This window comes from Macaca fascicularis, chromosome 7 (genome assembly GCF_037993035.2).
Source record: "Macaca fascicularis isolate 582-1 chromosome 7, T2T-MFA8v1.1".
Taxonomy (NCBI): domain Eukaryota; kingdom Metazoa; phylum Chordata; class Mammalia; order Primates; family Cercopithecidae; genus Macaca; species Macaca fascicularis.
The window spans coordinates 158,273,210-158,297,016 of NC_088381.1; the positions used below are offsets into that span (position 1 = coordinate 158,273,210).

The 23,807-nt window shown below is 43.8% G+C and overlaps 1 protein-coding gene across 3 annotated transcripts in view; it reads right to left on the minus strand.

The window, feature by feature from the left end:
• NRDE2 (NRDE-2, necessary for RNA interference, domain containing) overlaps nucleotides 1-23,807 on the minus strand; it is a 50,601-nt gene that overhangs the window by 7,881 nt on the left and 18,913 nt on the right. For all 3 annotated transcript variants that reach the window (XM_005562012.4, XM_073998059.1, XM_065549215.2), the window contains 8 exons: nucleotides 23,142-23,291; nucleotides 16,619-17,066; nucleotides 15,397-15,802; nucleotides 13,933-14,066; nucleotides 10,824-10,944; nucleotides 5,221-5,396; nucleotides 2,785-3,171; nucleotides 690-1,618 (listed from right to left, as the gene is read on the minus strand). In XM_005562012.4, coding sequence (XP_005562069.3) covers nucleotides 690-1,618; nucleotides 2,785-3,171; nucleotides 5,221-5,396; nucleotides 10,824-10,944; nucleotides 13,933-14,066; nucleotides 15,397-15,802; nucleotides 16,619-17,066; nucleotides 23,142-23,291 — 2,751 coding nt within the window. The remainder of the gene's footprint in view (nucleotides 1-689; nucleotides 1,619-2,784; nucleotides 3,172-5,220; nucleotides 5,397-10,823; nucleotides 10,945-13,932; nucleotides 14,067-15,396; nucleotides 15,803-16,618; nucleotides 17,067-23,141; nucleotides 23,292-23,807) is intronic.

Below are 23,807 nucleotides of genomic sequence, written 5' to 3' on the forward strand. Positions count from 1 at the left end.
AGGTGGGAGGATCACTTGAGCCCAGGAGGTCAAGGCTGCCGTGAGCTGAGACTGCACCACTGCACTCCAGCCTGAGCGACAGAGTGAGACGCTGTCTCAAAAGAAAAGAAAAAAAAGAAAATATCGTATCGAAGATGGTATTTAAACATGACAGTGCTGTCACTAAGAATGCTGACAAAAGCTCCCAGTCGTTACACACTTTGTGCCAAGCACTTACCTCACTGACCCCTCAGAGAGACCCCATGATGTAGCTTCTTCATGCCCATTTGACAGAGGGGGAGCTATGAGAGGGGAAGCGGCCTGCTCGAGTCACCCAGCCGAGAAGAGCTGGCACTGGAATCCAGAGCTGCCGCCCAGCCCCTGAGCTGTCAGCCATCAGGCTTCCGTGACGGCTTCTCAGCATTCCCGTGGTCTGACGGCCACCACCCACGCACACAGAAGCAACATTCACACTCCCGAGAAGCACACCCAGGCGACCGCCACCAACCCCTCTCCTGAGAGGCGCCGCTACTTTGTGACTCGATCACCTTTCAAACCATTTTTCTACGACACCTACAGCCCCACAGCAGGTGTTCCGGGCACCGTGCCGTGTTCATCCCTGTATTCCTGAGACCCGGCAAGGTGGGGGGAACACAGCAAGCATTTCATAAACATTGGCGGGGCACACGAACAGGACGGTCTGGAATTACCTCTGGACAGTTTCCACCAGTCTCTTCCTCAGTTTCTCAGCTTCAATTGCAAACAACCAAGGCTCCAAGGCTTTGGCAGACCTGGTGATTGTGTCAAAAAATCTCCTGGTCTTGCTGGCACTGTGGGACTTATTCTGAATCTGTACATAGGACCTCCAAAGAACCTGGTTGCCCGGATACAACTTTAAAGCCTGTGAGAGCACCTCTCGCAGAGGGGCCAGCGGGTAGACACTCACTTTCATGTGGAACCTCAGCAGGCTCGTGTGCATCAGTGTGATGGCTTCGAGAACACTGGTCCAACTCTGGGAGCTCGCACTGTCCCCCTCGCCAGAGCCTTCTGGGAAAACATAACTGTTCAGTTTTGCAAATACCTGTTCATATATCCGCACAGCAGCATCAATCCCTGTGGTCAAATACTGGAAGAGCATGAAGCATTTAGCCAAGCTAATTAGGCGGCTACAGGAATCGGTGGGAGCTGGATCGGAGACACAGCTGTCACCCAAACAGTCCTGCAGCGCGTGCTCATAAGCCTTTCGCGCTTTCAGAATGTGAACAGCCAACACCTGTCCAGTGTAGGGCCCACAGGGGCTGCTCTCAGTCAGCTTGGTTAATATGTGAACAGCTCGGGCCGTGGCAGCCCCTCTCACTTCCGGCGACAGCTCCACCTCCAGCTCAGCATAGAGCAGACTGAGCTCACAGAGGTCGGAGTCTTTCAGTTCTCTGCTTCCTGCCATGCCGAGTGCTGTGTCAAAAACTTTTCTGGCATCCTCCGTGTTGCCAAGCAACCACTCTAGATGTGCATACTGCTTCCAGAGGCAAAAGTTGTTGCGGTTTTCTGGCTCCTTAAGGAGATTCTTGGCTAGTTTTTTGCAGTTCTTCCCTTGTGACTTTAATCTCTTCTTGTTTTTAGTGTGCAGACACCAAATTACCTACAGGGAAAAAGAGAAGAATGACCCCAGGCGCTCTGTAATTAAGACATCCTCTGCTGCCAACGGTAGAAAGCACTGACAGGGAAAAAGGCGTCTATACTTCCCCCTTTATCACGGGTCTGGTAAACACTGAGGCTCTCTAAGCTGGAAAAGAAATGAGGATTTTTACCAGGGCCATAACTGCCCAAATATACAATCCAGGGTTCCAGCTGAAATCTCTATAAACAAGGCTGATACCTACAAATGTTCTTCTCCAAAGAGATGTGGCCACAACATTTTAACATACTATTTCAATACAACCTGGTGTGTGTAATCTGTAGTTAAAGCTTCAGAACTTGGGTGCTAAGAGAGCCAATACTAACTGTGGCCAGCAGAGGACAGAACAGCTGACTCAGACTCATTTCTAGCAGAAAGAGGAGGGTAAGTATTACAAGTAGCTTATCTTTTATTTATTTATTTATTGAGATGGAGTCTCACTCTGTCACCCAGGCTGGAGTGCAATGGTGTGATCTCAGCTCTCAGCAACCCCCACCTCCCAGGTTCAAGGGATTCTCCTACCTCAGCCTCTTGAGCAGCTGGGATTACAGGCATGTACCACCACACCCAGCGAATTTTTGCATTTTTAGTAGAGACGAGGTTTTGCCATGTTGGCCAGGCTGGTCTCGAACTCCTGACCTCAGGTGATCCGCCCGCCTCGGCCTCCCAGAGTGCTGGGGTTATAGGTGTGAGCCACCCCGCCTCGGGCTCCCAGAGTGCTGGGATTATAGGTGTGAGCCACCCCACCTCAGCCTCCCAGAGTGCTGGGATTATAGGTGTGAGCCATCGCGCCCAAAGCTTATCTATTTTAATAAACCCCTGAGTACTCTGACGCTGCTTTAAAACTGTTCTGAGCACTCACTGCTCATATATGGACGGGGACCGGGTAGTGCAAGACAATACAATAAACAGCTCGAGAGTCACTGAGGTAGCCTGACTCATTCCTGTCTCACTCCTCTTCGCTGCGGCCCCTCAGAAGGGCAAACACACACAAGGTGCCTTCAGGGTCACTGGAGGAGGCGGCGCTGGGGCATATTCCAGGGAGAGCACTCAGAGGCTTACAATCCCGTTTATAAACACTGACATGAAATGAAAAGTCCCCAGACACAGGAGGACGAGTCTGGAATTACCTTTGCAATCTCATACTGTAACCAGGAGAAGCAGAGCTGGGACTTCTCTTTGCCTGAAAACAAAGGCATGACAAGGTGGAAGACATTGCGGATGAACTCCTCGCCCTCTCGGTTCTGACCCCTGGTCCAGCGAGGACAGCCCAACCGATCCATGCGGCCAACACAGCTAGCCCCGGAAAACGAGGGGTTGAAAAAGGTCAAGGGCTTTTCATCGTAAAGTCCATTATCAAAGATGCTGTTCTCATCCATAGCCAGATAAAGACAGGAGGCTGGAGGAGTAAGGCCAGAAGGCACACCCAAGAACTGCAGGAAGGCCTCCACCAGCTGGAACTGAAGATTGTGGCTGGAAAGTCTGATCAAAGACTGCCCAATATCATCAAACAACACCTGCAACAAAGGCAAAATAAAGCGACCCATGTCACAAAACCAAACCTGCACATTTTTCACAGTTCTCTTTATGTGCATGTACTAATGGTTCAACATTATTCAAATTAAATTCGTTTTAAATAGACAGAAGCTTAGCTCTCTGTTAGCAAAAGCCAGAGGCCTCTCAAGGCAACCTGGACAGCTGGAGAATAACTGTTAGGCAGCCCTGTGGTGCCATTAACATTTCCACACATGGGAAAGCCTGGGAAGGAGAGAAGGCTTGAACAGGTTTAAGCCAGAAGCTTTCAAAGTATCCTGATGGATTTGTAGAAAATCTAGAACATGCTCACTTCTGAAAGCGTATATAATTGCTTTTGTACTTTGATAATGCATGATGGTGAAAAATTTTTATTGTACGATGGAAGATAAGAACTTTACTATTTGTGGTTTCCTTGTATAAAATTGCTCCAAGAAATGAAAAATATGCTCAAAACTAGATAAACAGACTCAAGGTAAGAAGGAACCTACAGGAGCAATGGAGCATGTTAAAAGCAATTATAAGAGCTTAATACTAACTGTAAATGTCTGTGGCTGAGTTCATGTAATAATTTAAAAACATAAGGCCAAGGAGGCCACCCTTTTGTGTCCTGGTGCTGCTTATCTGACTGGTCTTTGTGGCTCTCAGCAAAGAGGAAATCATAACATAAGCACAATAAACTAGAGTATGTGGGATTCAATCAAAACCATCAATTAATCAGAAAGCTGCTTCTCTATGTTAAAAATAAATTAGAAAGCTTTTCTCCCCCAGGCTTTGATTACGGAAAAAGCTAAATGGCAAGAAACTGCTCGCAGCAGCAGTCTGCTCCAGAAATCTGCTTCCAGGAGACTGCTGGGACTCCAAGCCTTGAGAAACGACTTCCAGAAGGGTGGCTGTGAACTCTACCAAAGAAAGATTCCACTGTTCTGCAGACTTTCAGCTTCAGCGAGGCGAGAGGCCTCACGGGCAGTTCCCTCTCCAAGACCGCCAGTGAGTTGAGGCTTCCCTAGAAGCTGGCCCCTCCTTCCTCCAGAGATCACCTCTGTCTCTATCCCCACTTCTCTGTGTCCTCACTCCAGTCTGGCCACCCCATTCCCCACTCCTCAAACGCTCCTGGCACTCTGGGGCCTTCACCTGTGCTGATCCCTCTGCCCAGAGCAGACACTCTGTCATCAAACAAATATTCCTTCCGCATCCAAGAGGATTCACTGAGCGCTCACCACAGGACGAATGCTGTTCTAGGCACTGACGTCACAGCAGTAAACAAAGGGGATAAACTCCTTGCCTTCAGGGTACCTCATTTGTAGAAAAGGTTACAGAGCTCCAAGACACAGAGTTGGTATCTTGTGAAACTGGATCAATTCCAGGTATCAAGATAGCATTTCTTCATTTTAATTTAAAACCTCCAGAGCTGCTGGCCACTAAACACGGGGCAGCATGTAGCAAGTCACATGGTAACAGTAAATGAGATAACACAGGTGAAGTGTCTGGCACGCCACAGGTATTCAATAAATGCTAGTTTCTTCTTCTGCAAGACACGCTGATGCCAACTGTCCAACAAGGACCCTACAGCCAGTCCCTCTTGTCTTCTAGAGTTCAGTCTGTATCTGCTACAGCTTCACGGACCCAAGAGTGGGGTGGGGAAAGTGGACACAAGGAAAGAATCTAGGACGGTGATTACGAGTTTTTTGAATAATCTGTATGTATCCACAGGGTTCCACATGAAAAATTCACTGAATGACCTGGAAGTCAATCTCCAGAGGGGTGACCACAAGGGCCCATCCACCTACTAGGGGACAGGAGCTCTCTGGTCAAGCGCCTATATGCTTCCTCATCACCAGCAGCCAAGGAAATTCTACACTGATATCCAGCAGGAAGGAAGTTTCACAGATGAGAACAGGAACAGGTTACCATCTCCTCAGCTAGCCAACTGCTAAGAGAGCTCCAGCGGCCTCCTTTCAGATAACCAAAGTGCACGGGAAAGCAGGCAGAGGCCCCCAGTCAGCTTCCTGCCTGGGGCGGAGGATACATGCCTGTCTCTCGGGATCCTCACAGTCTTCCTCAGTTTGCTTCTTGGTCTTATCAGGGCGCCAGGGCCGCCAGTGCCTCTGGTCTCGGGAACGCTCAGCAGCAAGCCAGATCTGCCACCGGGGCAGAGTCTTATCTTTTATTTCCTGGTCATCCTCTTCTGGTTCATCGTCATCCTCATCTAGACAAGAATGAGACTTCTTCACCTCATCAGCAAAGAAAACCACCATCGCCACTCAATCAGCCTGCTATGTCAGGGATGGCTGGGCACCCGCAATGCCAAGATGTGTAAGAGCCATGCCAGCCTCCCAGGATACTCAGTGGCATTTAGGACCTCCCTTGTAATCAGTCAAGTCCTCAGGAAACCACGGAAGACAAGGTGGTAAAATCAAATTATTTCTAATAGTATAGTGATTAGAATGGAAATGACACAGACTCTAGAACAGTACTGTTTAGCAGAATGCTCTGTGATGATGAAAATGCCGTATATATCTGCATTAACGGGGTAGCCACATGTGACTCACTGGGCACGTGAGATGTAGCTAGTAAAGGAACTGAATTCCTTTTTTTTGAGACGGAGTCTCGCTCTTGTCACCCAGGCTGGAGTGCAGTGGCGCAATCTCGGATCACTGCAACCTCCGCCTCCCGAGTTCAAGCAATTCTGCCTTAGCCTCCTGAGTAGCTGAGATTACAGGTATGTGCCATCACACTTGGCTAATTTTTTTGTATTTAGTAGAGACGGGGTTTCACCATGTTGGTCAGGCTGGTTTCAAACTCCTGACCTCAGGTGATCCACCTGCCTTGGCCTCCCAAAGTGTTGGGATTACAGGTGTGAGTCACCACACCTGGCCTGAATTCTTAATTTTATTTATTTTTAAATAGTCACATGTGGCTAGAGGTTACTATATTGGACAACATAGTTTTAGAGTGCTAAATGACATTTAATGATGGTACTAGTTTAGATTTTCTTAAGCCATCAGAATTTTTAGCCAGGGACCTTGTAATTAATTATGACCTGTGCTCACTAGAGCTTGCCTTTAAAAAAGCCAAATCAGGATCTCCAATAATTTATTTCACCTTGTTTCCTAACTCTGAACATGCAGAATGGAAGAGGAGGAAAGCCAGTGTCATCTGTAAAGTTCAAGGTTAAAAAATAAAGAAGGTGTATAAATGGTATGGCCACACAGGAAATCATTTTGGCTGTTTCTTACAAAACTAAACACACACTCAGCATAACTGCACTCTTGGGCACTGATCCCAGATAAATGAAAACCCATGTTTACACAAAAACCTATATGCTAATGCTCAGAAACAGCTTTATGCATAATCGCCCACACCTGGAAACAATCCAAACATCCTTCAGTAGGTTGAACAGTTAAGCTGTGGTCTATTTACACAGTGGAATACTACTCAGCAATAAACATGAACAAACTACTGATATATGCAACAATTTGTATGTATCTCAGGGAAATTATGCTAAGCTAAAAAAGCCAATCTCAAAAAGTTACACAAAAAAACAACTGTTCCCAGGGATGCGGACAAATCGGAACCCTGGTGCCCTGCTGCTGGGAATGTAAAATGGTGCAGCTGCCGTCTGCTGCATGGAAAACAGCACGGCATACTAGACACAGGATTATCGTATGAGGCAATTCCACTGCTGAGTATCTACCCAGGAGAACTGAAAGCAGAGACTCAGACAGATAGTGTACACCCATGTTCAGAGCAGCATTATTCACAACGGCCCAGAGGTGGAAGCAACCAAAGTGTTCACTGACAAATGAATGGCTAAACAAAATGTAGTATATACACACAGTGGAGAACTGTTCGGCTTTCAAAAGGAAGCAAATCCTGGTGCGACATGGATGAACCCTGACAACACTGTGCTAAGTGGAATCAGCCAGTCACAGAAGGTCAACTACTGTATGATTCCACATCTGCCGGGCTCCTGAAGTAGTCACATTCATAGAGACAGAGAGTAGAACGATGACTGCTGGGGCCTGAGGGGAGCGAGAAATGAGGAATTTGTCTTTAATGGGTACAGAATTGGGGAGGATGAAAAAGTTGTGGAGGTCGATAGAGGTGATGGCTGCATGGCAGTGTGAATGTACTTAATGTCACTCAACTGTATACTTAAAAATGATCAATTTTATCATATATATTTTACAACTAAAACAATTTTGTTAATCAGTTATATACCTTATGATTCCATTTATATAACCTTCATGAGATAACAGAAAACAGAGAACAGATTAGCGGTTCCCAGGAGTTAGGGAGGGGAAGGGGCAGCTGTGGCTAAGAAAGGATAGCGCGAGGGAGCCTTGCAGTGGTCAAACAGTTCTGTATCTTGACTGCGGTAGTGATTACACAAAGCTACACACGTGACAGAAACTGCCTGGTACTATAGAAACACACACACAAATGAGTGCATGTAAAATGGTGAAATGTGAATCAACTCTGCAGATTGTACCAATGTCGTTCCCTGGTTCTGACACTGTACTGTGGTACCACCACTGGAAGGAACTGGGTGAAGGGTGCACAAAACCTCTTGGTACATTTTTTCTACTTCTTGTGACTCTATATTATTTCAAAATAAAATATTTTTAAAAATGTAAATGCATAATGTGTATCTATAGTATAATATATACTGTATATATTAGCATTATATATAGTATATATTAGCATAATGTATATATTAGCATTCTATTATTCCACCAATATTCTGCCTAAATGCTCTTCTGAGTTTCTCAGAAAAGAAAACTAAATTTATTTATCACTTTCTTCTCAAGATCTATGTTTAAAGTATCCTTTAATCACTCTGAAAAACTCTTATAAGAGATACTACCTTTGTGAGTCATACATCAGACTTAGATACCTGAATTTACTACATGAAAGACTCAAAAGATTACATGGCTTTGGACAGACATTCATGTATAACAATTACATAGTAACAGAGAGTGAGGGCAAGAGAGAAGAAACATGCTATGAAAAATGCTCGACTGCCTGATGTAATCAACTACCCTTTAAACGCTAACCTTTCAGGATGAATAAGAGAAGTTAAAAATAAAATAAAAACAAAAACTGTTATTAATTAGGTTTGCTGGAATCAAGAAAATTTTCAGCCTTTCTTTTGACCCTCCTAGTTTTTTGGAGGACTTCCACTAAATTCATTAGAAAGAAATTCATAAATTCAGCAGAAGTTTCTCCATAATGGAAATGTGTGAGAAGCTTGCAGAGAATGTAAATACCAACACAAGTCTCTAACCTGATGCTAAAAGTCAAGGTTTTGGTATTAATTTGCATTCCCTTTTGGAGAAAACTAACTTTACACCTGATTTTAAGTGACCATTAGACATCTGGAAACTTATCACAGAAGTAAAATTAGTCTGTGCCACTGCTATGAAAACTTTATTGTCACAGAAATGCAGAATACAGCAAACTGTGTAACAGATACTATGCATTGTAATGGGCTCGCTCTCTAACAAAAACCAAACAAAACCAAAACAACAAAAAACTAAGCCTAAAAACACAGACCTATGCTAAGTCAGTCACTCAGAGAGGAGAGTTACTAATCAGACTTCCGTGTTTTGGCCCTTGCTTATGCAGTCTTGCAGACTCAGTGGCTGAGTGCAGTACCTACTTCCGTTTCATGCAGGCTGTTTTTCTTCATACGTAAAACCACTGGTCAGCCTGATGAATAGTTCTCATTCTTTTTGGAAAAGAACACTCCAGGGAAATCTAAACAGCTGAGACTCTGACAGCCCCAAGTGAGGCATGATCACTGCCTGACAGCACTGCCCAGAGGAGAGTTATCCGAAAACACCTGAAGGGCCCTCTTGCTTCTTGTGGTAACAGAGACGCTCCCTGGCCCAGAGCTCTGAACTGTCATGCAAGACAATGCCTAATCCAAAGTTTTCATGGTGCAAATGAATAAACAAAGAAAGGCCACACCTGTGGAAAGAGGCTTACTGAGCCTAGGCAGGGAGCCAGTCTCCTGAGTCCTTGTCCATCCCTCTTTCCCTATGGAACTTTTGATGAAACCATCTGCCTGGCAGATCTCTCTGCTGGAACTGCCTTTGCAGGGAGTGAAGCAGTTCCTGAATGTCTAAGAGTTGTGCTGTCCAATACATCGCCATTAATATGTGGCTATCAAGCACTTGAAAAGTAGCTAGTCTGGGCTGGGTGTGGTGACTCACATCGGTAATCCCAGCACTTTGGGAGGCAGAGATGGGTGGATTACTTGAGGTCAGGGGTTCGAGACCAGCCTGGACCAACATAGTGAAACCCTGTCTCTACTAAAAATACAAAATTAGGTGGGCGTGGTGGTGCATGCCTGTAATCCCAGCTACTTGGGAGGCTGAGGCACAAGAATCCCTTGAACCTGGGAGGCAGAGGTTGCAGTGAGCCAAGATCGACCCACTACATTCCAGCCTGGGCGACAGACCAAGACTCTGTCTCAAAAAAAAAAAAAAAAAAAAAAAAAGTAGCTAGTCTGCACTGAGATTTGCTAAAAGTGTAAAATACACACCAGATTTCAAAGAGTACTAAAAAGAGAATGCAAAATACCTAGTTAATAATTTTTTTTCCTTTTAAAGCATGCAATTGGCATCTGAATCTCTGGTTAATAATTTTAAAATATTGATTACATGCTGAAATGCTTTGATATACTAGGTTAAGTAAAATACACTATCAAAATTAACATCATCTGTTCCTTTTTACTTTTTTTTTTTTTTTTTTTTTTTTTTTTTTTTTTTTTGAGACAGAGTCTTTTTACTTTTTTAATGTGGCCACTAGAAAATTTGAAATTACACAAGAGGCTCACATTATATTTATACTGGGCAGCTCTGTGTTAGAGTATAAATCTGGAAAGTATTTTGGGGTCATTTAGAATGACAGTTATGTAAATGCTAGGTAATAATCACTTTACAGTAGTCCTAAAAAGGTATTTTTCAAAGTATCTGTTGGTCTGTACATTGACAGGATAACAAAAAGACTGTCTGAAATACACACTAAAAAAGAATGGGGTTGGGCGTGGTGGCTCACATCTGTAATCCTAGCACTTTGGGAGGCCAAGGTGGGCAGGTCAGGTGTTTGAGACCAGAGAGACCAGCCTGGCCAACATGGAGACCCTATCTCTACCAAAAATACAAAATTTAGCTGGGCGTGGTGGCAGGAGCCTGGAATCCCGGCTACTCAGGAGTCTGACGCATGAGAACTGCTTGAACCCAGGAGGCAGAGGCTGCAGTGAGCCAAGATCGTGCCACTGCACTCCAGCCTGGGTGACAGAGCGAGACACTGTCTCAAAAAAAAAAAAAGAATGGGGAGGGCAGTTATTAACAAGATTCCTTCTTCAGTTGCAACCTTTAAAAGGAAAAAGGAAAATTACAGAAACTTTCAAATCCTCAAAGCATCATGTACTGAAGGAGTAAGTCAACTGCTTTAAAACTTCTAAGGGGAACCCATGACATCTACTTAACATTTTTGACATTTTGATGTTTGTGCAATGTTCTGAAGCTACTGATAGCTTAAGTAGATAAACAAATAATCAAGAGGACATAAAAACAAATTCCAGAAGAAAAAAATGTACACGTCTTCACTGAGAGGGACTTACCTGGGTTGATGACCACCCAGCCACCTCGTTCCTGCTGGTGCATCCATGCCTTCCAGCCTCGGGCTCCTTTCTCCCCAGCCCGGGGCTCTCCACTGTCCCAAAAGGGCTCAAAGAATTCCACCTGTTCAGATTTTAGAATGGATGTTAGACCTCACTTGTACAAAACTGCTGAGTCAGTGGGCAAAATCCGTGCTGGTGGACATAAGAGAAGCTTATGATCCTTGAAATCATGTTTGCCATCAGTCTTTGAAGTAGATACATGCTACACACCCCAAGATAGAAAAAAGAACTATCTAGTGTGGCAGGCAGCTTCCAAGATAGCCCCCATGACACTACCCCTGCCTTGTGGTTTTCACACTTGCATGTGAGCTGGACCTAGTGATTCTCACACACACAATATGGCAAAAGTGACGGAAGGTCACTCCCGAGATTAGGTTACAAAAAGACTAGCTGAGGTTCAGCAAGAAGGGTCTCCAGCTGGGTAGGAAGGGAGTGGTTTCCTAGTTCTCATCCTGCCAGGCCAGTCTAACCAGGGACAGTGGCACTGCCAGTTCACCTAGTGCCACTGGACCCCCAAGCTAATTCCTAAAGTCATGCCGCTTTCAAGGTATTTTGAGAGGAAGGCTCCAACAAGAAAGATCATGAGCTCCTGAGCACAACCATATCTTAAGTAACTATATATTCCTAACACCTGGCACAATACTCACTGCCTAGCAGGGACTCAGTAAACGCTTGTTGGCACAGATCTGAACAAGGTAGGCAACCAGGGAGTAGAAAGGTCTGCATTTTTTTTTTTTTTTCACTCTTGTTACCCAGGCTGGAGTGCAGTGGCGTGATCTTGGCTCACTGCAACCTCCGCCTCCTGGGCTCAAGCAGTTCTCCTACCTCAGCCTCCCGAGTAGCTGGGATTACAGGCATGAGTCACCATGCCCAGCTAATTTTGTATTTTTTTAGTAGAGACAGGGTTTCTCCATGTTGGTCAGGCTGGTCTCCAACTCCCAACCTCAGGTGATCTGCTCACCTCAGCCTCCCAAAGTGCTGGGATTACAGGCATAAGCCACCGCACCCAGCCTAAAGATCTGCATTTTAAAGCCTGGCCCCATTAGCGCCTCCCTCATTCATTGGGGCATTAGGTCTGCAGTGTGTGGTAAGCAGCTCCCTGGCAATAAATCTTTCCCCATGGAACAGAATGTGAACACAGCAATGAACAGAAACGTGATCATGTTACTGACTCAAAACAGGACTGTAAAAGTGAGCCAATAACCTACTCAATAAAAGCTTTCCTAAGAAACCTTTTGAAGAGGACAAGCAGGCTTCCAGTGGACACAGCATGGGCCAGGAGCCACAGGATTCTCCAGCCTGAGCCCTGGGCAGTGCCATGCATGCCTGGAAGAGTATGGCGTCCAGGAGAGTCATGTCAGGGCAGGGCAAATGTCCTGACACGTCAGTCATCCTCAGGAAGGGGAACCAGGAAGATGACGCTCCCTCTTTAGAGGTCTGGTTCTTGTAAGAGTGAAGAAAGAAAGTTTACTCAAGAAAGGATTTAAAAAAAAAAAAGTGTGATAAATGAGTATAATCTATTTGTTTATTCCACAGAAACACAGCCCAGTAATATCAGACCTGCCTGTGTGAAATCACGCTACTGTGTTTATGGTAACAATGTCTCTCAGTCAAAAAAGCAATATGGAATATTAAGTAAGAAACTATATTCCAAATCTGTCATGTAAATACTTTGGAATTACAAGTGCTGTTCGTGTTTAAAACCTCAAGCACGTGGATCTTTGATGGGTCACATTCGTAGGCAGAACCCTCCACCCATCACTCTGTTCTTATCACGGTGGGTCTTAGGAAAGGGGCAGGGGAGGGGGTGAGAGAAATTCTGATCCTGACCTACAAGCCTCCTTAGAGTCAGCTGAGAATTCTGTAGTACAGGCTATTCTTAAAATCTCACAGCATGTCTTAAAATCACTGTTATATGGCTTACTAATGATCGATTAGAGTAATTTAACTGGTATAATTCTTTAATCCCATTTTTTCTAGAGGTAGCATCATGATAAAAATGGTCTTTACTGGCAATTCATGAAACTCCCACATGATGGAGACCTTGGCCTCTCAAGAAACACTTTTGAATGTTCACCATAAACTCATATATTCTATTTATCTTCCACTAGACATCTTTACAGAGTAGAAAACTGAGTTTTCTTTAGTGCAAAAAGGGAAAAGATATGTTTTCTTATATGCGTAGCTCTATAAAAATTCTTTATTTCTTCACTTATCTTCACTTATCTCAAACACTGGCAATGCTCGCTTGTCATCTAAAGGATTAACCCTTCCCCAGTAAGATTCACTGTTGACAAGGTGCCTTTGTGTAATTTCATTTGCAACGCTACTGAAGATTGTGGGTAATTAGAAGGTTAACTGGGGAAGTGACACAAGACCCAAACTAGAATGCATACGGGTGGAAGACAGTAATACAAAGTTTAAAATGGCATGACAACTTATTCCCTGACTGGGGGAGTTAACCAGTATTGAAACAAAGGTGGAAAGGCGATGGAGTGGAGAGGGGAAAGGGGGGGGTGAGGAGGGGAGGGGAGGAGGGGAGGGGAAGAGGGGAGGAAAGAAGGGGAGGAAAGGAGGGGAGGGGAGGAGGGGGGAGTGGAGGGGAGGAGTGGGAAGCGGAGGGGGGAGGGGAGGAGAGGAGGGGGGAGGGGAGAGGAAGGGGAAGAGGAGGGGAAGGGAGGGGAGGGGGAGAAGGGAGGAGGGGGAAGAGGAGGAAGGAGAGGAAGGAGGGAGGGAAAAGAAAAGGAAAAGGAAAGAAGGCAGGCAGGATGACAGGGTGGGTCCTCAGACAGCCTTTATGTTGTGAAGGAGGGGAAGCGTCTTTACCTATCCATATCTCACCACTTTCATTACAAAACTTTCCTCAGATCACTGGACTATTTCTGAGAAGTCCTCCTCAGCAGACTGATATAAAGGAGGATATGATATTTTAAAAACACTACCACACCACCTCTCATTATCCACACCACCTCTCATTATCCACACCTTCCCCCTCTCCCTCCCTCCAAAGAGCCAGAAAGAAAGAGATGAGGCGAGCAGAGCTGGGTACCTGTCCTTTGGTAGGCAGATCTTTCACGCTGTCAGGTTTGAAGAAGGTGAAGTCCACCATGGCCTGGAACAATGAGACGGCCTTCTCAGAGTGGCCGGCCTGCCGCAGAAAGTGGCACTGCTGAAGGAAGAGTGCTGCGAACAGGAGGGCAAAGGGGAAGAAGCCAGGTTGATACCAGTAAAGGGAAAGAATGTACTTCTTAAAACAGGCAGTTAACACACTGAGAACATCTTTTACCTGCAATCACTGTTAATTTACAAAGCTGTGATACGTATCCTGATTTAAAGCGTCTCACACAGTATTATAAACCAAGTATGTTTGTTCTAATTTTTGTATGAAACCACAGAACACAAATATTAACAATAAAAACTATATATAGTACATAAAAATAAGTCAAGAGGTTGGTCTGAATGCTATCAAATAATCAGAGCTCATTATTACAAGAAAAATGGTAGAAACAGGATGGCGTAGCAGATTTTTATCAGGAAGCAAAGAGCTGTATTCAATTGATCACTAGATGGCATTATTCGCCAGCAACTTTCATCCTATGTTCAGAGTCGGCTATAAAAAAATCAAGGTTCCATGTCTGAATATTCCAGTTCATCTTACTTGTGGTACAATTCCAGCTACTAAATAACACTAAACTATTTGAGTAGATCACAAACAGTAACAAAGTCAAGACTCTGTGTCAGTGTGATAAATGCTTATTATTTTGAGAGCAATGTATTTCTATCTTTAGATGCCAATAGTAATCAATACTCAATAACAGGGGTTGTGATCAAATAAATGCCGGACATTGAGCTAGACTTGCCACAGATTATCTCGCTTACTGTGCACCACAGTCCTGTAAAGCAGGTTTACAGTATTGTTGCTGATGGAGAAACTGGGGCTCAAAGAGGACCTGCCTAAGGACACACCAGAGCCAGTGAAGGGCAAAGCCTTCAGGATTCAAGGTCAGGAGTGATTCTCTCTGGCTCAGCAAAACATGCAGCCTCCAACATCTCAATGCTGTCAAAATGTATATCCCAGGCTCCTTCAGGACAGACCAAAAATGTTAGCAGCATAATAATGCCCAAAACTTCTATTTATGCAGTGGTTCCCAGTCAGAGCATCTCACAGACATCACTGCCTGGGACCCTATAATTGGGTGAGACAGGCACACGCATCTCAACAGATAAGGCCATCGACTGCCAAAGCAGTTAAGAGATTTGCCTGTTTACTTGGCTAATCAGCAGAACCTTGTCCAGTGATATCTTAACTCTACTGGCTCTACTGCCCCCATCTGCCCTGGGAGCTGGGGGCAAATTTGTTATCAAAAAGAGTCGTAATACTTTTTAAAAAAATCAGTTCTACCAAACAATTCAGACTTTTTCTAGAATAAATCAAAAATAGATCTTCATTTTCAAGTAAAGCCAAAAGAAAGTCTAACTCCTCCCACGTAACTGGATCTGGTTATCTCCTTACCAAACATGGCCTCCTCCGTGCCAGGCAACGCAGGGTGAGATAAGATGCTGCCGTCCTTAACAGCAGACAAAGTGCTCAAGCATTTTCCATAAAGACTGTGAATTTTTGATATCGAAAAGGTACTAAACTGGCTCTGGCAAAATAAAAGGTATTTCTGCCAAAGGGCTGTATTATTGGGATGCAAAAATATCAGTTTCTGCCACTCTTTGACCAGAGTGGAGGGCTCCCAGAACTCTGTGCAGAGCTTCAGCTTGGCCAGTTTCAGATCCACACTGCTCTGGTTGCTCTCAATGGCCCGCTCCAGAATGGCCAGCTTCTTCTCCAGAATGAGCTTCAGGGACCTCTTTCGCTTTTCCTGCTCTCCTTCCTCGATGGCATACAGGCCAGGACTTTTCATGACTTCGTCCTCAACAACAAAAACACCAATTGACAAATGCAAATGGACCTGGGGGATCCTCAGAGTTTCAACAAAGCTTAGTGATTTTCTTACCACCCCCTAGGGACTTTCTTAAACCACCGGTTCGCCACAATTTCTTTTAAAGAACACTTGGATCCTAAGGTGCTTGTGTCACCTGGTATGTCTGATCTTGTGTTTCTCACTTAACTGTCCATTCTCTGCCATTTTAGGCTTTGATTTCTGTATCAATGACTGGCATACAATGCCTTGAAAGTCTTTTCTGAAGAGCAGACCTTACCAATAAAAGGGCCAAATGTGGCACAAAATATGGTAATTGTATGAGTGGTTCAAAATGAGAGACTCAGACAAACCCACAAGTTTTCGAAAGGGAATGCATGGCTCTAACTGGGTAATACACTGAGCAGCCCTCTCTCTTTCACAACTCTGTGAGCTCTGCCTCTTCTGTTTGTACTTCAGGAATGCCTTTCCCTATCTGGTGAACATCCCTTCTTCTTTCAAGATTGTGTTGTTGAACTTTACCTTCTCCTTCTTGGTAGCTCTTTCTCCTCCCTCAATGCAAATCATCCCCTCACTCCACTCCCAAGTTACACATTACAGTGTTTACTACCCCAGGGTTGCACGTATTCTTCACATGTCCACTCTCCTCACTGGACTCTGAGCGAGCTCAGGGCAAAGCCTCTAATAATCTTTGTATGCCCAGTGTCAAATTTCCTCATTAGCTCAAAAATTGTTGCAGAGTCCATCAGTTTGCCCAAAACCAGGAATGTCCTTCTAAGGTAAGAGAACTGGGATGGCAACACATACCTGAAAAGCAACGAAGGCCATCCACAGCTGCGTATCCCGAGGATTCTCCCGCACCCGCCTGTTAAACTCCTCCACCTTGGCCTTGAGAGCCGCACTCTCGCTGTCTGGCTGTGTGTCTGGCTGCTTTGATTCCTGCTCTGGAGGACCCTGTCCTTGTAGCCACTGTGTGGTTGACTGATCATAAATCCCCAGAGGATTCAACCAGGTTGTAACAGGAGCCGCATCTTCCAAGTCCTTCACTGGTATAAAGGAGATGGGCTCAGATGAGGGAGGTTCAGTTTTACTGCTGATGGCAGCTCCGTCAATGTTCATTAATCCCACACTCTTCTTAGTAAAATAGCGTTCAACCTGCTTGCGTGAATGCTTCTTCTCTGTGGAAGTCCCTTCCCAAGATATGCACTGCTTCTTAGGGTTAATGCCAAGGCAGGAGTCTCCTTTCCTCTTGTATCTGATATTAGAAAAAGAAAAAAAGTTACTGAGGGAATATGTGTACTACCTCTGAATGACTGAAGGCGCATTAGACCTCAACTCTTGTTACGCAGGTTCACCGCACAGATCCAAATTCACCTTACCTTCAGATTGTTTCTATCTGGAGATACACAAGGACTAGCAATTAACTTTTTTTCTGCCTGGCTGACTTCCTCCTATAACACTTCAACTCTTTGTTAACATCTCATGAATTTCAGATCATGCCTGTCTTCTAGATCTTAGTAATTTCTATTTTCCTGGAGCCTTGTAAAGAACTGTCACACACATTATGTCATTTGATCATCACAGCCATATGTGACAGGCAAGGCAAAAATTATCATCCCCTCTCTTAACTGTTCCTAAATAAGGACACTGAGGCCTGGGAACCTGGATCATCTGTCTCCTAGACCAGTCCTGTTTTCTCAATATTTTCCTGTGTCCCTACTTAAGAAGGTAACATATAGGCCTAAGATTCTTTTTTTAATCCTGAAACAAAGTATGTCAAATGAAATTACATTTAGTTATTTTCTACTCTAGAGGAAAAGAGGTTGGGTTCTAAAACGCTTTTATGGAACGTGTAGGCGTCCCCAGAGTTAACAAACACATGACTACTGAATATTTGCACAGGCAAAAGCTAAGGAAAATTGTACATTCTTCTGTATGTATGTTAGCAAACAATTCAATTTTAAAAATGGGCAAAAGATCTGAACTGAAATTCCACAAAAGAAGACATGAATAACCAATAAGCACATAAAAAAAAATACTCAACATCATTAGTCAACAAGGACATGCAAATTAAAACCACAATGAGGTACCCTACACACCATCTAGAACAGTTTTAAATTAATATTTAAAAGGCTGACAACACCAAATGTTGGTGAGTAACCTGTGGAGGAACCAGGACTCTCATCCGCTGTCAGCGGGAATGTAACCTGGTATAATCACTTTGGGAAAAGATCTGGCTATTTCTTAAAAAACTCAACACAGACCTAACCTATGACCCAGCAATTCTATTCCTACATATTTACCCAAGAAAAAGGAAAGCATATGTCTACACAAAGACGTGAGCACAAATGTTCTTGACAGCTTTATTCCTAACAGCCAAACACTGAAAGAGTCCACGTGTCCATCAATAGAAGATGGATAAGTAAACGAAGGTACAGCCATACAATGGAATACTACCAGCAGTAAAAAGGAGCTACTGGTAAGTGCCTTATGGACGGATGATCTCAAAAACATTACGCTGAGTGAAAGCAGCCAGATACAGAGGAGTACTTTGGGAGGCCAAGGTAGGCGGATCACGAGGTCAGGAGATTGAGACCATCCTGGCTAACATGGTGAAACCCCATCTCTACTAAAAATACAGGGATTACAGGTGTGAGCCACTGCACCAGTCTACAAAAAAATTTGTAGGGTTTCCCTCTGTTGCCCAGGCTGGAGTGCAGTGATGCAATATAGCTCACTGCAGCCTCAAACTCCTTCAGCAGTCCTCCCGCTTCAGCCTCCTGAATAGCTGGACTACAGGCACACGCCACCACACTCAGCTAATTTTTAAATTTTTTGTAGAGACACAGCCTCACTGTGTTGTTAAGCCTTGTCTTGAACCCCCGGCCTGAAGCAATCCTCCTGTCTTGACCTCCCAAAGTGCTGGCACTACAAGTGTGGGTCACTGCACTTGGCCAAAAATCTTTATATATGTAAAGTCCTTAGAAGAGTGTCTGCCATACAGTAAGGGTTAGATAAGTTTAAACTATTATTTTATCAAAGTTGGCTCCTAAACATAAGCCAACTATTTTATCTGGTGTATAGCCAAAGAAATAACAGTCTATTCCAAAAACGGAGAAAAAACGGACTGAGCTGAACTTCACTATCAGACAGTATATTAGTCTTAAGGAATTTTCCAAATATAGTTTGACTCTAATTTTCTCAAGTTATACACTAACTTTAGAACCTAACCCCTGCTCACCACAATCCTCCCGTACACAGTGTCACAGCGGGATGCTCATAGGAGTAGAGGATGTGCTACTCTATACGGAGTCAAATCTGACCTCCTGGAACTTCCACTCATTAGTACTGGTTCTAACTTCACAAGCCACACAAAACATTGTCAATCCAGCCTCCAAAGGGCAGTCCAACCAAGCTTAAAAGACAATGATCGGGGGTGGGATGGGGGAAAAAAAGAAAAAAAAAAACAATGATCATATCTCTGCCTAGGCTAAATGCCCATCTAGTCCTTACATGACAGTGCTAGTCAAATTTTAAGTGTTCATCTTCATTTCAATGCTCTCAGTGTATCAGTGTTCCCCCTAAAGTGTGAAAATTCAGTACCCGACACAAAATTGTTAACTGCAGAACCAGTTCAAACTACTTCAACTTTGTCAATAACAGAACGATGAGTTGTTTTTCAGTTGCATGGACCCACAGCTCGCCAGTCACAAGCTCGTGCAGGTGAATCAAGTGTGCTCAATTGGTGACCCCAAAGCCAGGGAACAAAAATGTTAATTAACCACATAGGGAACCAAGGTACCTGAACCAAGGAGCACGGACCAAATTAAGAAGTGAGGGGAGTTGCTGCCACATGAACTTAAGAGCCAAGAACCCACAGGCCGGGCACAGTGGCTCACGCCTGTAATCTCAGCACTTTGTGAGGCTGAGGTGGGTGGATCACGAGGTCAGGAGACTGAGACCATCCTGGCTAACATGGTGAAAGCCCATCTCTACTAAAAATACACAAATACAAAAAAATCAGCCAGGCATTTACCTTCCCAGAGTCCATGCATGTGAGTTGGGTCAGGTGCACTGGCCCAATGGAAAAGAGAAAGAAAGAATAAAAGCTAGAGAGAGTGAAGCAAATGAAAGATACAAAGTGGGATGGAAGAATTAAATCCAAAGCTCCAGGCAATCAAAATGAATGCAGGTTGAATAAACTTGGGCAAATTTTAGTGGCATATGGAAAAAAAAAATTAGTCGGGCATGGTAGCACATGCCTGTAGTCCCAGTTACTTAGGAGACTGAGGCAGAGAATCATTTGAACCCAGGAGGCGGAGGTTGCAGTGAGTCAAGATTGCGTCACTGCACTCCAGCCTGGGCGAGAGAGCGAGACTCCGTCTCAATAGAAAAAAAAAAAGAGACAAGAACCCCACACTGTCTGTCTCCATAACCCAATCAAATCACGCCTCGATGCAGTTTCCTATCTCCCTCACAGTTACTCTCTTCCTCTAAAACACAGACCCCATTTGGGGGAGACAGATTCAAGTGCTGCCTCCTGTTGACCTTGCAATAAAGCTGCTGCTTCTCTCAAAAGCTGGTGCCATAGTATTGACTTCCATGCACTTGAGGCATGAAGCCCATTGCTCACTGACAGTATTCTCACTGTCTTCTGACCAGCTCAGACGGCCATAGTATCAATATCTTCTCAGAACTGGACACTAACAGTTACTAATCCAGCTACTAATCCAGGCAAGATGTGTCTTGTGTAAACTTTACCAAATGGCTAGGAAATCACAATGCCCTAAGCCCTTTAGCAGTGGCATCCTTGAGGTTTAGATTAATAAGGCTGTTTCCAATTACTTTCTTCCTAAGTCTGTGCTATTCATTAGCAGAAGCTCAAGAGCCACTCTTTGTTAGTACGTTCTCCTCTTTTCATCTATTAATAAATACTAACCCTTTATGTTTGCATACCAATTTCCAATTCCATATCAAATATTCTGATATTTGAGCACAAGCCATGGCAGAAGTTGCAATTTCCAATTTACAAATGAAGCAACAGAGGCTCAGACAGGTCGGATGACTTGCCTGGAACTATATTGCTAGTAAATGGCAAAGTCAGAATGAGAACCAGAGTCCTCTGTTTCCAAATCTAGAAAACCACACACCCTGTCTCATCTTTCTGCATGGGCAGTGAAAGAACATTTGAAATGTGAAGTCAGAGACATGAGGGTTCAAATCCCAACCCTGCGGCTGCCTGGCTGCATGATCTCGTGCAGTTACTTAACCTCTTCGCAATTCCTTTTCCTCATTTGTGAAATGAACAGGGTTCTCCTCCTCCTCCTCACAAGCAGCTGTGAGGATCAGACAGGCTGACTTAAGTGAAACAACACACACAGCACCATGGCCACTACCTCATGTCCAATCTCTGTTTGTTGACTGCCCATCTTTTTTTTTTTTTTTTTGAGATGGAGTCTTACTCTGTCACCCAGGCTGGAGTGCAGTAGCACAATCTTGGCTTACTGCAACCTCCATCTCCCAGGTTCAAGTGATTGTCCTGCCTCAGCTCCCCCAGTAGCTGGGATTACAGGCATGCGACAACATGCCCAGCTAATTTTTGTATTTTTAGTGAAGATGGGGTTTCACCATGTTGGCCAGGCTGGTCTAGAACTCCTGACCTCAAGTGATCCACCCACCTCGGCCTCCCAAAGTGCTGGGATGACAGGCATGAGCTACCATGCCTGGCCCCAACTGCCCATCTTTTCTTGGGAATCTACCACATCTGGGTATGCCTTTGGTGGCACAGAAAACCAAGTAATACCTCAAGGAGCATTAAGATAACTCAAAAATACATGAATACATTGAAAATATAATAGTCATTTATGCTCAACCATAAAGTTTCCACTGATAGTAGGTAGATTAAATATGTACTGAATAAAACAACTCATCAGGAAGGAAATTTTAGTTGGAATTGCTTACATGGTGAGGTATAATGTCAGGATAAGTGACAACAGGATTAAAAGTTGGAGACACAGCAAAATAATGGAAATGGAAATTTATTTCACAAAGTCATTAGTCTATAAAGAATAATGATCTTCAAGATCTCCTCTTGTCTTTGTATTCTAAAACTGATGATTCTCTGTCTTCAATTCTCATTATCTGTAAACTGTTTGGGAACAGATTGTGTGTTACTGTTCTTTATGTTCCTCATGATTTCTCACAAAGTACTAAATGTCTAAAGCAGGGGTATCAGATACGGTTTGGCTGTGTCACCACCCAAATCTCATCTTGAACTGTAGCTCCCATAATCCCCACATCGTGGGAGGGGCCTGGTGGGAGGTAATTGAATCATGGGGCAGGTCTTTCCTGTGCCATTCTTGTGATAGTGAGTGTCACGAGAGCTGATGGTTTTATAAAGGGCAATTCTCCTGGTTTTATAAAGAGCAGCCACCATGTAAGATGTGCCTTTGCTCCTTTTTCACCTTCTGCCATGATTGTGAAGTCTCCCCAGTCATGTAGAACTGTGAGTCCATTAAAACTCTTTTTCTTTATAATTTACCTAGTCTCGGGTATTTCTTCACAACAGTACGAAAATGGACTAATACCGTACCCAATCTTTTGGTTTCCCTGGGCCCCATTGGATGAAGAATTGTCTTGGGCCACACATAAAATACACTAACACTAATAATAGCTGATGAGTTTAAAAAAAAAAAAATTCACAAAAAAATGTCAATGTTTTAAGAAAGTTTACAAATTTGGGTTGGACAAGTTTGGTCTAAAGGGTTTAGTAAGTACTCAAATATTTGTGATTGCCAGATTAGAGGGGAAAAGTTCAAACTCTATTACTAAAGCAAGTATCACCTATTTTTTATGATTTTTTCTTATGATTTTTATGATTATCTGATGGTATATGCTAGAAACATTTTGAGAAAGTCCTTACCACTAAATGTCATTTTTTAAATGACAGAAGTTGGGGGTGGATAAATAAAAGCTTTGCCACTTTAAAAAATTGCATATAGGTTAGACCAAATGGTTACCAGATATCTGTCACAATTAATTATTACAAGGTACTTTTGGATTCACTTATTCAACAAATACTTATTGAACGTCTACTGTGCCAGGCACTATGGCAAGCACCAGGAATAAATAAGATTAATCTGACTTAAATTCAAGCATTAAGCTTTCATTTTAGAATATGAGATAAGACACGTGCCTGAACAATGCAATAAATAAAACCCAACAGAACTGATGAAAGACAGAAACAGGCAGACAGACAGTGCCAAGAGAGTTCCGAGGAGAAAAAAGTTACTTTCCTACAGCGAAAACTGGGGCAAAACAAGGTGGCTACCTTGCTATATCCCCTCGGTAGAGAGACTTGTACTCCCAGTTCGCAGGATCTGGTTTCTTATCTGTTCTGAAGGTTTCTCCCGTCACAGCCTGAATGTCCTCAAGCCAAACAAAGCGATGTCCAGTATCAGCTGCAGCATTATTTCCTTGACTGTGAGACAAAGGAAGAAGGAGGGAGAAGCACTTTAAAAATCTTCCAGTGACACAGTTGGCATTTTCAGCAATATGAGAGTTAAACACCTCAAACTCCACATAGCATCAAACACGCCCAAGTACATAAAATGTACATGTGCCACAGAGATGGAAGAGGACTCTCACTCTGGGCAAAGAGTTTTAAAAAATAAAGCAAAACCTGTCACCACTAAATGACACTCTACCAACAAAAGTCTTCCTACCTCAAAAATTAACCTGAAGAATATAGGTATACAGGAGTTCTTTTAAAATGTTTCATTTAGATTACTGTAACCTGAATTTCAAATATATTTATAAACAAAGTCTTTAAAGTATTCCTGCTCTGAGGCACCTTAGAGGGCTAGGCAGAGGGAACTCCCACACCTCCCAAGGTGACAACCACTGACATTCAAGTGCACTGCCCTAACTTCACCTAACTTACTTGAAAGTGCCTAGATAGTTTATTCCAACTCAAAACCTCTCAAAAAAGCCATTG